At 37.9% G+C, this 16,818-nt stretch overlaps 2 protein-coding genes across 3 annotated transcripts in view; both read right to left on the reverse strand.

Moving 5' to 3' along the window:
• LOC139131697 (Na(+)/citrate cotransporter-like) overlaps positions 1–14,356 on the reverse strand; it is a 48,309-nt gene extending 33,953 nt beyond the window's left edge. The window contains exon 1 of one of the 2 annotated variants that reach the window (XR_011552178.1): positions 14,000–14,345. Coding sequence is in view for 1 of the 2 variants with exons in the window: in XM_070697880.1 (XP_070553981.1) it covers positions 14,000–14,110 (111 nt within the window). In the remaining variant the exon portion in view is untranslated. Of the gene's footprint in view, positions 1–13,999 lie in introns of both variants that reach the window. The other variant, XM_070697880.1, reaches the window with a different exon arrangement.
• Positions 9,644–12,663, reverse strand: LOC139131696 (uncharacterized). Its single transcript, XM_070697879.1, has 4 exons — positions 11,935–12,663; positions 11,122–11,333; positions 10,474–10,584; positions 9,644–10,024 (listed from the first exon to the last, which is right to left on the reverse strand). Exons 2-4 carry the CDS (start codon positions 11,327–11,329, stop codon positions 9,921–9,923), a joined length of 423 nt encoding a protein of 140 aa, XP_070553980.1. The 5' UTR covers positions 11,330–11,333; positions 11,935–12,663; the 3' UTR covers positions 9,644–9,920.
• Positions 14,357–16,818: the final 2,462 nt, after the last annotated feature.

The following is a 16,818-nucleotide window of genomic DNA, read 5'->3' on the forward strand; positions in this document are numbered from 1 at the left end:
CTTATCGTTCACTGACAACTTATGCGCCAATTTAAAATAAGATGAAAATTTAGAGTGTTTTTGTAGTTCTTACGATACAGTTGAAATTCTATGTCAGAGATGAAAATGTCCCATTTCTAGAAGTCGGGTCAACCATCAAAACGTTCATAACTCGTGTGCCTTATTTTGAAAACAACATTGTGTGTGTGTGTGTCTGTCTGTGTCTCTGTTTTACGGAAATATAAATTTGACGTCCTGACATTTGCCAAAATATCAAAATATCTTAATATATTTAAATTATAACATTTTTATATATTTTAAGTTACTGCATAAATTTTTGCTGTCTGTTCCGGAATCGTTCCGTGAATTTCATTTGTCGGGATTCATTATAACAATGATACCAGATTATGAAAGTGTAGCTACAGGGAAGGGGATGTTGCCGGAGTAACAAAACAATACTTAAGTCTGCTACTGTTGAAAGAGGCTGAACAAAGCGGCATTTTATCATCTTATGCGGTTGTCTTCATCGTAACAACATGGACCAAAAACATTTACCAAATATCCAGGCTATAAACCAGACAGCGTTGTAAACTAAAGGTCGAAATATATCATCACGTAAGGATAAAAGAAGCTCACCAACAGACCAATCTGTTCACTGGGCGCCACAGGGAGAGTAGGTCTGTGCTCAGACAAGGAGAACTTGTTTATGATGGCTATTTACTGACATGCTAATTGAGAAATGGGCAATAGGGTGAAAGGCTAGGCGTACTCTGTACCATTCGCTTTGGGAGAACACTATCCATAGATACGCTCGCATGAAGATGAGGCCAAAAAAAAAATATGTGCTGTTCCGATTACATGGTTTTCAAAAATAGGGTAGGTAGGTAGGGAAATTTTTTTTTTTCATTTTTTTTTTATTTCTCAATGTGCATTTTGTACGCGTTCAAACAAACTACCAGTGAACAATTTCCTCATGAAACGCACTCAAATTGAATACCAATATATTAAAATAAAATATTCATCAGTAGAATTGAAGTGTGTGGTTTATTAGACTGCCACGGAAATTGATATGGCTGAATAACAATTCTTTGACAGAGAAAGTGAACTGTTTATCCAAGGTAAATCCTCAGCTTTTTGCAGTCACTCGCAAGAAAAACGCACATACTTTACGTTGAAGTTGTTTGTAGCCTCGCCAACCTGTATATTTGTCTGCTGTACTTCCAACCACGGCCCAGCAGCATCATCGGCACATTCAACTCGAATAGAGTACATTTTACATTCAGAAAAACCTGGATGGTGTTCCTCCAAAATTTCTTCGAATGTTCGGTTCTGTTTAACAGAAGACAAAATCGACCTTTCTTCGCCATGATCGCATTTGCGAAACAAAATTGAGTACACGTTATGTCCATCGCGAGTCACCATTTTGTTTGAGACGAGGCCTGCTATAAGTAGGGATACCAGGCCCTTTTTTTTCTTAGTTAAACTTACTTGAATTGTATGTTTTCTTGAAGATCTTGTCTCAGGATTCAAAAAACTGTTTGAATGATGGTTCTATCTTGTCTACTTCCAGGGTTATGATTTTTTTAGAATTAAAATATGCTTGATTTTTTTGACAAATGGTCAAAAAATTTCAACATATGGGTACGAGTCATTTTGTGGGTATCCATGAAAAATATAGTTGTATAATAACATTAATTCTCAAACTAATCTGCTTTAAAATACTTTTTGTGCAATATATTGTAAGAGTACGGTATAAGGAGCTTTTGTTTGTCTTTACACAGAGACTTGAAAATGCCAAAAATTTGTGAGAGTGAAAATGGACGGCACCGTGTATACTACCAGTCAAAAAGCTATTTTTTCGCCATTTTCAAACTTCTGTAACTTTCAGAGTTTTTAAGTTAGCTCTGTCAAATTTTTGACAATTAAACTTGAGTAATAACAAAAAGAATGAATATATCTTAGATCTGTAAAATTTCTTAAATGTTACATTTGAGAAATTCTGATATTGAAAAAACCAAAAATCATAGGAATATGAATAAATAAGTCATTGTTCAACTGATCAACTCACAGTACAGAATAATCCCCCTGGAGCTGTTCCTTTTTACACAAGAATATTACCCCCCCCCCTAAAAAGCTGTCATCTTGTTGTACTCAATTTTCCTTTAGCATTGAAATCTAGAGTCAGGTTATGATTTTTTTCCTTTCCTTCCTTAGATTTTTCATTCTCTCTTCATTTGCCCGTCTTTCACTTGTCTTGTTTATCAATTCCCGATTCCTGCACTACCCTGTCTGTCATTTTCCCAGTTTACGTTAATGCTGTTTAAAATAAAGGTTGTTACATACATTTATTATAATAATAACCATGGCATGCTGACTTTATTCCTATACATCATTGAAAGAGTATTCATTTGTGTTGTCAAATATCATTTTTAAATTTGTGTAACACAACAGATGAAAAATAACACATTTAATGTTCGCAAAACTACCAGGGTTAACGTTTGAAAACAGCTGATTGTAGCGTTGGCAGTAGGGGCTGTTCAACGAAGTACGTACGTACGGCAAAATTCACGGTAAATTCCGAACGCACAGATTTTGAAACTACTCAGAACTGACCTTAACACACAGTTTTTGGTGTACGGGTTTATATTTAATGATAGAATGACTATAAAAAGTAAATTGACCAAAATTTTGCTCGATTCACTATCACAAAACACTTCCGGGTTTTCACTTGGCCTGCATAATATGCTGCCGCGCTGTGCATGGCGCTGTTCGGAAATGACAACAAGAATGTAAATGAAAGATTACATCAAAAAACGGCCATGAAAATGCTTCAAACTTTCCACAAATTTAATATAACAGTTGCTGTTTGGTATACTAACTCCGATCACTGAAAATTGTCCCTGCATTTTAGCGAAAACCTACCTACAAAACGCCGTTTAGGCACTGAACAACATACTGTAACGAGCCATTCCATTCTCACATACAGTAGGAAGTAGTGGCCTGAGAAATGTGCGTGCATGCCGCAGTACGGCACGCTGTATGGCGAAAAATAATGCTGATTTTGAGCGCTAAAATGACACGATATTTTTTCTTTATTTTCAAAACAAATCCCATGGTAGAACGAGCAGTTGAATTGGAATTTTTTTATCGAAAATTTTATTGAATTAGACCTAATACTTTTTGAGATACAGCAGTTTGAAAACCGGAAACCGTTCAGTTGCAACAACTGTCAGTGTCATGTCATGTCGCAAGTTTTCATGAGCGTCTGGCATCACTTCTATAAGAATGACGTATTAGTTCTCGCGTGATTCGCGCGATTGTCATAGTTCTCGCGTGATTTCATGCGTTCACGTTTTTTCATATCGTTATTTTTACTCCGGGTTACGAGGCTCTAAAAAGTCTAGGGTCGGGGGGTTAAAATTGGGGTAGGTCGGGTAATCGGAACAGCACATTTTTTTTTTTTGGCCTGAGTAGAAAATTTTATTCAAACGTGAAAACAACAACGTCGTGTCAGCACATCGATTAACACGCAACCCGTCCTGTCATAGAAATTAGAATTGATCGACTATCTATAATTTGGAAAGAACAAGTTTTTAAAAAAGTCAACTTTTTTGCAATCTGTACGTCGATCTAATGGTGGGGGGTGAGGGGGAGTTTTACTTATTGAGATCTTACGGTACGAAAAGAACATCACTAATGCAAAGTATTGAGTAAATGCCATAAATTAAGGTAGTATGCGCCTCGAAAGTGAAAGACTTAAACTTTTGCTCAAACTTTAGTAAGTGAAACTTTCAACCATTCTCTTACAAAATCAAGAATAAAAATCAGGGGTAACCGTGCAAATTGTGGACCTAGCAGAACAAATAACCTGACGATTTTTGATATTTGAAATTCAAAATGGCCGCCATCCCTGTGTTAATTCTATGGAGAACAATAAAATTTTCGAATTTCGTAAAACTAAGCCCGTAAAAAGTTTTCTTATACCATAAGCTTCAAAATGAACTCCCACAAGAGGTATATCAGAAAATAATTGTAAAAGTTTGAGAGTCCGAATATCTGTCCCCGAGGCGCGATATACCTTAAACAAGGTTTGTTTCCCATAATCGTATTAACTGTATGTAGATGTGAACGCCATAAATGCTATGATAGTAAGCAGTACTACACGTTGGTCCAGTCTTTCGGTTTCAATCGAAAAGTCAATCAAACGCACTGTCATACAAATTGATGGCTAGTCGTACACCTTTATTAGTGATAAGAACCATAGTATTTCTCACATGTCAGCAACTATCGTACGATTTAACGTTTATTCTCATACTGTGGAAAAACATTTCGCGCACGGAAAACTTACAAAGATATGAACAGTCACCATCCAACTAAGGTTTATCACAGGTTTGGATGGATGTAATAAGGAAACGCATTCGATATATGATTGTATGCTTCCATTTAAAGAGCCAGTTGCTGTTACTTTCGATGATTTTTTTTCATGATTTTGTTGTTTTGATATCATCTACAGTTTCTTGTTCAACTGCAAAAAGCATATTGAGACTCACAGCATTGAACTTGGATAACCTTAGCATGATACAAATCTCTTTTTGACCTGTAAAATGAACGCTGTCATATCCTTGGTTTTAATGTTTTTACAGTTCCATTGGCTGTATTCCTTTTGCACTTTTTCGATAAGATAATTTGAAATAAAAATGCAACTTATGTAAAAATAGCCCGACGTGTAATTACCTAACATTTTTCTATAGCATTTCATAACATTGTCAATGGACGCACAAATAAGATTTGAACGACCGAATAATTTTCAAATTGCCGTACAAACATGGCCGCGGTAAATAGACACGTAAGCGCTGAATTTAATCTACCAAGTCCACCAACAAGGAACCATTGAAACAGCGACATTTTTGAAGATTTTGATAACGGGAATCCGAAACATATCTCCGAAGATTGGATGATATTTCTGGTAAGTAAAAAATGCAACAAGATACAGTAAATAGGGTTTTTACACTTGTTTGTCAATCATAAATCATCCGTGCGCCTCGGCGACTTAAAAGTGTCGCAGACAGTCATGGGAAGTCGTACGATCCTGGTTCGACGTAACGATGTAACTTCATTTCTGACTCTTTCGACAAATTTGAGAGAAATCAGGGCAGGGTTTTCTCTCGACCGCGCACTTGCGCAAATGCGCATTTCGAGCCATTTTCTGCCCTTTAAGGTGGTGGTCTACTCAAAATTAAAAGTATTGTCAATTTCCTGATTTTTTGCATATGTTGTGGCCTGATCAATTATATTAACAAAAATAAACAGAAAAGGGGGGTTCCCGTGCTACTTTTTGAGTTAGGGGGTCCTAAAGTACCCCTAACCCATGCTATTTCAAGTGTTAAGGGACCTTTTCTCACATTTTGATACTTTCAGCGAAGAACATGCGCAAATCTTGTCAGGGGATATTGTCATTTTTCTGATTTTTTCATATATTGTGCTCTGATCAGTTATATAAACAAATATCAACAGAAAAAGGGGAGTTCCCGTGCTACTTTAGTGTTAAGGGTTCCTAAAGCACCCTAACCCCATGCTTTCAACTACTGAGAGGCCTTTTGTTCGTATGTTTTTATGGTTTCAGTAAAGATCTGGCTCAAAAGCCTATCAGGGAATATTGTCATTTTTCTGATTTTTGAATATATTGTGCTCTGAACAATTATGTCACAAAAATAAACAGAAAAGGGGGGTCCCCGTGCTACTTTTTGAGTTAGGGGGTCCTATATTACCCCTTACCCATGCTTTTTCAACTACAAAGGGGCCTTTTTCTCCCATTTTGATAATTTCAGCAAGGATCATGCTCAAAACCTATCAGGGAATATTGTCATTTTTCTGATTTTTGAATATATTGTGCTCTGAACAATTATGTCAACAAAAATAAACAGAAAAAGGGGGTCCCCGTGCTACTTTTTGAGTTAGGGGGTCCTATATTACCCCTAACCCATGCTATTTCAACTACAAAGGGGCCTTTTCTCCCATTTTGATAATTTCAGCAAGGATCATGCTCAAAACCTATCAGGGAATATTGTCATTTTTCTGATTTTTGAATATATTGTGCTCTGAACAATTATGTCAACAAAAATAAACAGAAAAAGGGGGTCCCCGTGCTACTTTTTGAGTTAGGGGGTCCTATATTACCCCTAACCCATGCTTTTTCAACTACAAAGGGGCCTTTTTCTCCCATTTTGATAATTTCAGCAAGGATCATGCTCAAAACCTGTCAGGGAATATTGTCATTTTTCTGATTTTTGAATATATTGTGCTCTGAACAATTATGTCAACAAAAATAAACAGAAAAAGGGGGGTCCCCGTGCTACTTTTTGAGTTAGGGGGTCCTATATTACCCCTAACCCATGCTTTTTCAACTACAAAGGGGGCCTTTTTCTCCCATTTTGATAATTTCAGCAAGGATCATGCTCAAAACCTATCAGGGAATATTGTCATTTTTCTGATTTTTGAATATATTGTGCTCTGAACAATTATGTCAACAAAAATAAACAGAAAAAGGAGGGTCCCCGTGCTACTTTTTGAGTTAGGGGGTCCTATATTACCCCTAACCCATGCTTTTTCAACTACAAAGGGGGCCTTTTTCTCCCATTTTGATAATTTCAGCAAGGATCATGCTCAAAACCTATCAGGGAATATTGTCATTTTTCTGATTTTTGAATATATTGTGCTCTGAACAATTATGTCAACAAAAATAAACAGAAAAAGGGGGGTCCCCGTGCTACTTTTTGAGTTAGGGGGTCCTATTTTACCCCTAACCCATGCTTTTTCAACTACAAAGGGGCCTTTTTCTCCCATTTTGATAATTTCAGCAAGGATCATGCTCAAAACCTATCAGGGAATATTGTCATTTTTCTGATTTTTGAATATATTATGCTCTGAACAATTATGTCAACAAAAATAAACAGAAAAAGGGGGGTCCCCGTGCTACTTTTTGAGTTAGGGGGTCCTATATTACCCCTAACCCAATGCTTTTTCAACTACAAAGGGGGCCTTTTTCTCCCATTTTGATAGTTTCAGCAAGGATCATGCTCAAAACCTATCAGGGAATATTGTCATTTTTCTGATTTTTGAATATATTGTGCTCTGAACAATTATGTCAACAAAAACAAACAGAAAAAGGGGGGTCCCCGTGCTACTTTTTGAGTTAGGGGTCTTATATTACCCCTAACCCATGCTTTTTCAACTACAAAGGGGGCCTTTTTCTCCCATTTTGATAATTTCAGCAAGGATCATGCTCAAAACCTGTCAGGGAATATTGTCATTTTTCTGATTTTTGAATATATTGTGCTCTGAACAATTATGTCAACAAAAATAAACAGAAAAAGGGGGGTCCCCGTGCTACTTTTTGAGTTAGGGGGTCCTATATTACCCCTAACCCATGCTATTTGAACTACAAAGGGGGCCTTTTTCTCCCATTTTGATAATTTCAGCAAGGATCATTCTCCAAACCTGTCAGGGAATATTGTCATTTTTCTGATTTTTGAATATATTGTGCTCTGAACAATTATGTCAACAAAAATAAACAGAAAAAGGGGGGTCCCCGTGCTACTTTTTGAGTTAGGGGGTCCTATATTACCCCTAACCCATGCTTTTTCAACTACAAAGGGGCCTTTTTCTCCCATTTTGATAATTTCAGCAAGGATCATGCTCAAAACCTATCAGGGAATATTGTCATTTTTCTGATTTTTGAATATATTGTTTCTTTGATCAATTATGTTGACAAAAACAAGAGGGAAAAAAGTGTTTAGCAAAGTACATGCTCAAAAATTATCAAAGAATATTGCCATTTTTCTGATTTTTGCTTATGTTGTTGCATTGGTTATATGTCAACAAATATTGAGGAAGTTTCAAGTGTTATTTTTTGAGTTACAGGGTGTCCTTTACACAAGTGTAGAAAAAGGAGCATAAGCAGGGTTTGACTGATTGATAGTGTTGCTTTATTGCTTACTTCATATATACTTACATCATAATATATCTTCTTATATAATCAATATTATATGATAAATATTTTATATCAATATTTTATAAATATTATGCTGTATTTACTTATTTGCTCTGGAGTGATTAAAAGATGAAGAATGAATCACCAAGCCAACTGTGCATACACACTAAAAGTATTTCAAGATACAATAGATTGATTAGTAAGGCATAGTTAGATGCCATAATACCAAGCGTAGTATGTACAATAAATATTCTACAAAATCTTTCAGTATTGTCTCAACAGCTCTGCAAAATGACCTCAAAATAACTGGTTTATCTGCAAATAGATATTCCAATGTGTAAAATGATTTGAAGTTATAAGAAAAATTTGTAATTGGAATACCGGTATGACTACGTCAGTGAACAGAGTGTTGACATGAGTGACATTTCCAAACCAGCTGAGGAAAACATAGGGCCAAAGTCCCTGAAGCTACTATAGACATGGATACAAAACTAATTGCTCATACTTGAGGCTGCTTGCTCAGCCATTTTTGTGTATGGGTGATCTTTAGTGTTTTTCATTTTGCGAAGTTTTGCAAAAACATTCAACATGTTTTGTGTTTTGCCTCGCAAGGCAAATTCCTAACCATGAGAATGGCAGAAAGTATTTGAATCCTAGTACTATAGCTTTACTGTTTCAGATCTGGTGCAGATTTGGAAGCAGCAGCCTCAAATGCATGATCACTGCATGCACAACACAAGTTGCGGGTACTGGATTGGTGTCCAGTTCTGCTTCAGGCACTGCACTTGCAAGCCAGATTTCAAATAATCCTGGGTCTTTGAAAACTTAAGTAATGAAACACAATCACTTGGAAACATTGAGCACTCTACTGCGATACATATACAGCAATTTGGCATGTCAGAACTTTTTGTACATGATAATCTTCCAAATTCTAGGGACGTCTACAGTCTTGGCTAGGCTCAGCGGTACTGTGTTTGTATTTGCGTCACTTCCGTATTTGTAAGATCACCCAAAGAGTACTTCAGGTCTTTTGGTGGGTTCTTTCAAATCGCTGTGATTGGGTGAAAAAGTGTTTATTCTAGGGTCAACAATACAGTTTTAACAGTAATGAATTTACTTCACCTATTATTTATACTTAAGTTTGCTAATGCAATTGAGATGGGTTGTCATGTCAGGAGAACTTTAACAGTTAAAGTTATCAAATATCTAACACAAGTCAGCATGGAGTTTTCCATAAATTTCAAAGTTATGATGCTAGACATAGAGTATTGATTATGTGAGAGAAAAATTTACAAATATTATTGATAACTTGTTTGGATTTTGTCACCCTTTCTTTTCTATTTTGATTTTTCACTTTCAACAACAATTCAATGCCTTCTTCACCTTTCCTGTGGAATGAAAGCTCTAAATGGCCCATAGCAAGGCCATTGCTTGCAATTTTCTTACACATACATTAACTTATACACCCTTTGAGTACAAGAGTATGCAAGGTGTGCATGTTTAGGCTTGTTGCTCTACAGACTCCCTCACAAACTCCCATGTAAATGTAAACTCATCAAAAGATGGCTGTACCTTTTCAATAAGTTTTTTAAAGCTTTCACATCTGCTAAAGCATCATGTGCACTGTAACTTTCTCCTACAAATTTTGAACAAGCTCAACTTGTGATTACTTTTCACAACTTTTCACAATCAGGATATGAGGTCTTAAAGACTTTATACGAATCAACAAAGCCAGCAATGTGTGAAGACAATTGATCAACCATATCTGTTGCTACAGCAGCATTATATAAAACTCTACAATCAAATGACTTGATGTTACCGGTATGTCCAACCAGAATACAAGGTTCTGGTCCAAGAAAGTCACACAATGTCAAACAATGCTTGTTTTACAGGTACTGCACTGACAGGTGTTCCATTCTGTGTTAGGATTCCATTTTCATTGCCAGACCGGTCACTCTTGATGCTGGTTCACTATTGGAATCCTAGGTATCACATACACATTCAGACACCATTTTGGTCCAACAGCTGCAAGCTGTGTTATGTGTGATGTTCTTGCTGAAAAAGAAAAAAAAAACTCATGACAAATGGCAAGATAATTTGTTTATGTTATTTTGGATTACTGTAAATTTCAATGAAAATTTCATTTGCTGAGTCAGACTTTGCCCTGGGAGATGAGTAATAAACTGAAACTGACACTTGAGGCATTGATTGGCTTATTGTTGGTATGGAAATAATGTCATCTGCCTATTGTCTGTAAACCATTGCTGATTTTGATAAGCAAGTCATGAACATTAAAATAATGCTGTCAGAAATTTGAATCATGGATGAACTGTTCTGTTTCCAGTAAAAATTTGCTTCAGTTTAATGATTGATCTGTGTGGTGTACAGTTCAATAGCCTTTGTAGCCTCTTAGTCTTAGGTATTAAGATGAAGTAGTGAAATGATTGCAATATCAGATTAGTTTAAACAACACGTATTATCACATTGATAATAACAACATCTACCTAATCCAGTAGTCTCCAGGTCAAAATACACTACAGGTTGATCAGTCAATTCTATTGGTTGTGGAACAGGTTCTGTAGAGAGGGAAGGTATCTCCTGTATACCTTGGGTTTCTGAATAAAAAAATAGAAGCAGATACAGATAAAATGTATGAGAATGAATGATTCAGTTTTTACTTCTAATGAAACAGAATATTCACAAAATAGTACAACCTATGGTCCATGGCTCAATGTTTTAGGTATTTGGCAAATCACAAACTTTAAGCAGACATGAACTGAGTAACTAGTTCTACAATTATGCAAATAACAAAATTGCCATCCAGCAAATGATAGAGTACATCAGGTCACTCAATGACTATGTGCACACTTGCAGATGAACTGGTACATGTCATAATGTAAGCATTAGGTTTTTGTGTGTTCATTTACAATATTACCACATCAATAAATGTCAAACTTACTACAGACCTTCATGCATATGTATGTCAGTGAGTGAAAGGTAAGTCAGTATATGCAGGGAGCCATATCAATACAAGCATTCAACTATTAGCAATTAGAGTCATTTAACATTGATTCCAAAATCATTCATCTACATCTATCTGAATCCAAACTTTCATTCAAATCAGTTATAAACAAGATTAAACAAGTAATTACTTTGAACAAGGTCAATTCCTGTTGTGTATGTGTCACCTTCACGGAGTTCTTGGACACTCTGTTGTAAACACTTGTTTGCCTTCAGCTTGATACAATGTTTTTTGGCACACCGGGTCTGGCTCTTCATCCGTCTCTTTCTTTCTTGATTATCCAGACTAGGACGCACGTGACACACAATACTTCCCTGGAGACATGACAATCCGTTCATTTACCTATGGCAAAACAATGACAAGTTTACAATGACATCAGTATAAATTTTTGAAATATTTTTGTTGTATTGTTAACTGAAGTGAGCTGTCTCAACTCCAGTTTGAAATTATTTATGGTCATAAGATAAGATACAATTTCTTGTATTTACCATAAACTCACAGAATAGAAGTAATTATACTTCATGTCCAGGGAAAGTGTGAGAATACAACTCCAAAAGCCAACACTTCAGGGTATATTTGTGATAAGAAGAACCACATAAATAGCTTCCTAGACAGATCCAAATTGATGACACTATGAAAGGAAGTAACGGTAGTCTCATTGTCCCTGAAAAATTCTATAAATATGTGCCATGACCATAAGCAATGTGTAGATTGATGCTAACTCGATCCACATCACATGATCACTGGGCTGGTTTGAAACAATGTTTGTAATTCTGGCATAAATATAACACTTGACCAGTCCAGTGTTACTGTCAGCTTATGGAAAACTAGCGTTTCTGTGCACTGACTATATCAAGCCATCCGTTTGCTTTGAGGTAAACGCGAGACTTGGCACTCGCGCGCGTGCATGAAACAAAAAAAAATGTAAAAAATTCGTACTTACCAATTGCAAGTTTGGTATTTACATCCAAAATCGTTTTATTTGGTCCGTGTCTCAGGCCAAGGGGAATAACGTTGACAAAATTACAAATGGGGTTGCAACACCTGACAAGCAGCAGCTACCCAGTTTTTACATTCATGCCCAGACCATGCCGAGTCTCGCCGATAGTGTCGGTCATTTGTAACGGCATGCTGCATTGCTTGCAGCCAGATAAACCATCTGCAAGGATACCAAGATCAACAATTCGCCTACCATCTCTCCTCGTGGCACTGTAGGTTGTTGGCCGCCAAGGATCGTAGACTTCATCATATTCACATATGGACTACTTCATATGGGTTCCGGAACCGAGTTACACGGCCAACATAGCAATGGTCGTCAGCCGTTGTGGCCGCAGTCGACTCGACAAGAGTATCAGATTTTAAATTTTCATGACTAGAGGATTGCCATTTATCCTTGAGGGCCTCACAAACTCTTCTGGCTCTGTTTTGTGTTACTTTGGCAGTGAATCTACCTGTGACTTTCAGCTGACTGGCACGACCAAACGACAAAGTTTCACAGTGACTGATAGCGCGACGTAGTTTGACGGCTAATGGCGGTATGATACTCAGGGTCCAGTCCATTTACGGTACATTCTTAAATCGATCACATCGATGCCAATATCATGAAAATTTACAATATTTTATCGTCACATAATTAATTTGATCATTCATAACAAACCATCATCAAGTTGATACGTTTACCTTCATTTATGCGTGACACAGCCTAAATTTAAGATGTCGCAAATAATCTCCTTTTGCGATATTTAGCTCACTCTGTTACGACAAATATTGCGCAACACTGCGCAGACGTCGATTTTCGTACATAGTCCCCGTCCTTAAAAGTTACTGCGCGCACAAAACACAGAAAGCAAATACGCCCATATGACGGTGACCCAAGCGCATAGTATAGTGACCTGTGAATTTGCTGTTGTCTCTGCCCCCTAAAATATCAAATCTGCCCCGTAATTTTGATGAATGGGTAAGAAATTGCCCTTCAGTGAACATGAAGAGAAAACACTGATCAGGTTCTTACACTTTTCAAGCTTTAAGAGATCAGCATCATGGCCATAAAGGTATATTCATTTTCATTTTCATATTCACGTGGTTGAAGTATTTTTAGTTTGTGCCGCGAGTACCTGTTCTCTTGGCAAAATACTTCCCCTTTTTGATCACTTTACGACCGCGGCGATTAATAATTGTGGGGACACGCACACGTGGTCAATTTCCTCGTGAGTGCCGTACCCATGGACAACGGTTGGGTTGTTTATGTATATTTCGAAATGTACTTCTATATATTCAGTCTCTGAAATATATATAGGCCAGTGAAGTAATCTTATACTTAAAATGGGCCAACATTGAAAGATAACCGGCAATTAATTCTCGACTCTTTCACAGTGCCTGACTCATTTAAGCCAGTATAGGGCTACTGCGTTATGGCGACTGAATAGTTCATCAATCCTAATGCATTTCCTGTAGCTATCATAGACCATGGAGGTAAAAAAGAGAACCTTCAAATCACCCGTCGATGTAGTGTAAGAGGGTAGTGTATGAACGTATGACCGGGCATGACCTCCACTACCGACCAACGGAGAATCATATCACCGCATACGCTCTGACTCAAACGAAGTTTACAATTACTGCAGACTTTCAATCGACCAACGCTTATTAAGTAACGTATCTCCTTCCGAAAAATACGCGACCCGAACTACAACTACAACCGCAGCAGAGTAAAAAGTCATAGTGCTATTGCAGTTGTGCTAATTGCACAACTACATACAGAGCAAGGCTCGAACCGGGTCAGTGTCACCCCGAAGTACGCCTTTTTATCGTAGCCTGAGAAACAATCAGTCTTAATAATTTTCTTTCGAGTAGTAAATGCGGAAATTGTTCTTTGATCGCAACAGAAACAGAAACACATCACACTAACAGCAGGTCGAGTGAAAGTTCATTCTGGACTCATCATAAACACCTCTAAGTGCAATGCGTGTTTGTGGTTATTCGATCACTTTTGATGGCGAGCCAAGACTTACCTTTGAGCGGAAGACCAAGGGCAGAAACAATAGCGGAACAGCTATGCTGAAAATTTGCCGTTTTTTGACAAAAATCAGTCTTGCAACTCGACACAAACTTGCTGTGGTCATGGTGTTGCCACGGTATCATGTAGTTGGTTCTCTTCCGAAATCGCGGTTGCAACTAACTATTCAATTTACGATAGTAACTTCGTCTGTTGCTAAGCGCCGCCTCGTGACTGATAATAAACACCTACGATAAATCATCGGAAATTCGGATTTCTGAGACAGAGCTGTTCCATTCTGTTCTGAAAAAAGGGGGTTCCGATGTTGTGCGAGTTTTCAAAACGAAAGCTCCATGTAGTTCAAAGTTCAGTCAAGAGTGGAATTAGTTACAGGAAATCTGTTGCGGTCGTTGGTGGCGGGTTTGAATTCCGGCTGTTGGACAGGACGGGTAGGACGACCATAGGCGATTGCGATGTTGGAATGTTAATAGATTTAAATCGTTAGATTTCCGGATGAGTTTTTTAACAAAGAGTAGCTTCGATGATGAGATACTGGTACTTTTTGTATGTATCACATTGGCTGGGCAACATTTCGACAGGTACCCCAACTATTTGACACACTTGTGTGTCATCTATAAAGTGCAAAAAGATGGTCTGTTCAAAATAGGCAAGAAATCTGACGATTCAAATCTAATCCCAGTTCTGTAAATGAGATGGCACCTGTGAGTGGGACATACAAACATGTTTAATTAACTAAATCCCGAAAAATAAAGTAAATGTTTCTCCAAGGTCAGCTTATAGGAGGGGGTAGTCATCGGAACTTGGCCTGTGACTTTCTTGTCTGAAATATATGCATCGCGTCAACATAGCTGCAACACTTAAAATTTACTGTTTACAGTATGACAAACATGCTTTAACTTTCATCAGTCGCTAGAGTACCTTGGATACAGTGTTTACATTGGTCGAACTGGTCCCTTACGACCTTCGAGCGCAGTGCCGACGACCCCTCCCTTAAAATGAACAAACAAAAGTATCTGGGTTTACCCATTGAAAAATCACGTGTACTTCTCGGTACCAGAGAGTATACTGACCTTGGTTTCCAGGTCACAGGATCGAGAACCCTATCGTAAAAAACGAAATATAATAGGAATAGAAGGAAACTCTATATGTGTGTGTGTGTATGTATGGATGGATGGACTGATGGATGGACTGGGATGGATGTGTGTGAATATGTATGTATTCGTGCATACATGTGTGCATTTCAGTTATTGAGATTCACTTCACACTTTATCACCAACGCTGAAATGTGGAAACGGAAACGACATCTTGACCAAACCGATGCATAACCCTTAGGGTCAATGAAAGATAGAATGACGGACTCGTGTGCTGGCCGACAATATTTGTCCTTTCGCTGTAAAAGGCAAAATTGTGTAAATAAAGCATGATTTTGTTCGCAACTGGCGCATCGCTTTGCCGGAAATTTTGAGATCGAGTAACATTTGTCTCCCTACTGTAATAACATATCACGACCAATAAGCGGTATTTCAGCCACGTGTTGACCATCAATAGCACTTTACAATGTTTTCGACTAACTTCCATTTTACACAGTTAATTCCGATATGATAATTGAAGATTGGATATTTGGTACTTTTACATGTGTAAAACTTGCGCATGCATTCAGAATATAGGGAAACCGTCGTCGGAACTGCGCATGTACGAGTTTATTGTTTACAAACAATGTATTTCGTGCATGATATCTTGATGCAACTCATCATTATAGCTGCACCATTTAAAGTATACGATGTAGATTATGATAGGCATGTTTCAACTTTCGAACACAGTGTTTACATTGGACGTATTGGTCCCACACGACCTTCGAGCGCAGTTCCGACGACTGTATCCTAAAGGAGTGTTCGGATGCTATTTTGTACCAATATAATGACTTTATTTCTACATCACTGCAGTCAAGAAAATGTGAAAGGGGGACAATAAAAGCATATATACACAAAGAACGGTGTAAAAATACCTGGCAAGATCTTGAGCAGACTGTCCCCAGCCGCTTGGCTTGTCTCGTCGGAGCAGTTACTGTCCAGCCAAGCTGTGGAGCAAGGCGTTCACCCCACAATCTAAGCACCAGCCAACCACCTAGACTGACACTCTGCTGAAGTTTATTCCTTCAATTTATTGACTTGATATTTATATCCCCACAGACTTGGAGCAAGTCTAGGTCTTGAGTGCCATGATTGTGAAGAAGCTTGCTTACAGTTCAAGTAAGAAACACCTTTTGTATCGTTGGATTTAGACTTCAGATATAACGTCAACTTTCCTACCCAGCAAAGTTCCCCCTGGGGTTGCTATATCCCGCTCATGGATGACGGTGACTTTTTTGGTGGGGGAGGGGGTGCATCAGATTAGGGTTTGTCGGAATGTGACCATGCAAAATTTGCTAGCTTGCGTTACCCACTTTGCATGCTTTCTGAGTAAACGTATACAGTCCCCTTTTGGAGAATGAATCACTTTTTTCACTTTCCGGTCAAACTTTCTTTCCGATATTGATCAAGGATGCAAATGTTGTATAATTTTTGACTAAAGATGGCACACCTGAAGATGATGACATGGTCCAATCCTTCTCAAGTTAGAGTAGAAATCAGCCCTTGTCAGAGGACGCCTCTCACAGCGAGTAAATACTATCATACCAAAAACAACGTGGCATTGTACTGCAGCTTGGCACGGACCCAGTATTCCGCAGTCTCGACCTCAAAATCCACGTGTCCTATCCATAATTATCGCTCGATCAAATCAGGTCTACATGCGTCCAACTAAATCACTTACAAC

Source organism: Ptychodera flava, chromosome 4 (genome assembly GCF_041260155.1).
Source record: "Ptychodera flava strain L36383 chromosome 4, AS_Pfla_20210202, whole genome shotgun sequence".
In the NCBI taxonomy this organism is placed as follows: Eukaryota; Metazoa; Hemichordata; class Enteropneusta; family Ptychoderidae; genus Ptychodera; species Ptychodera flava.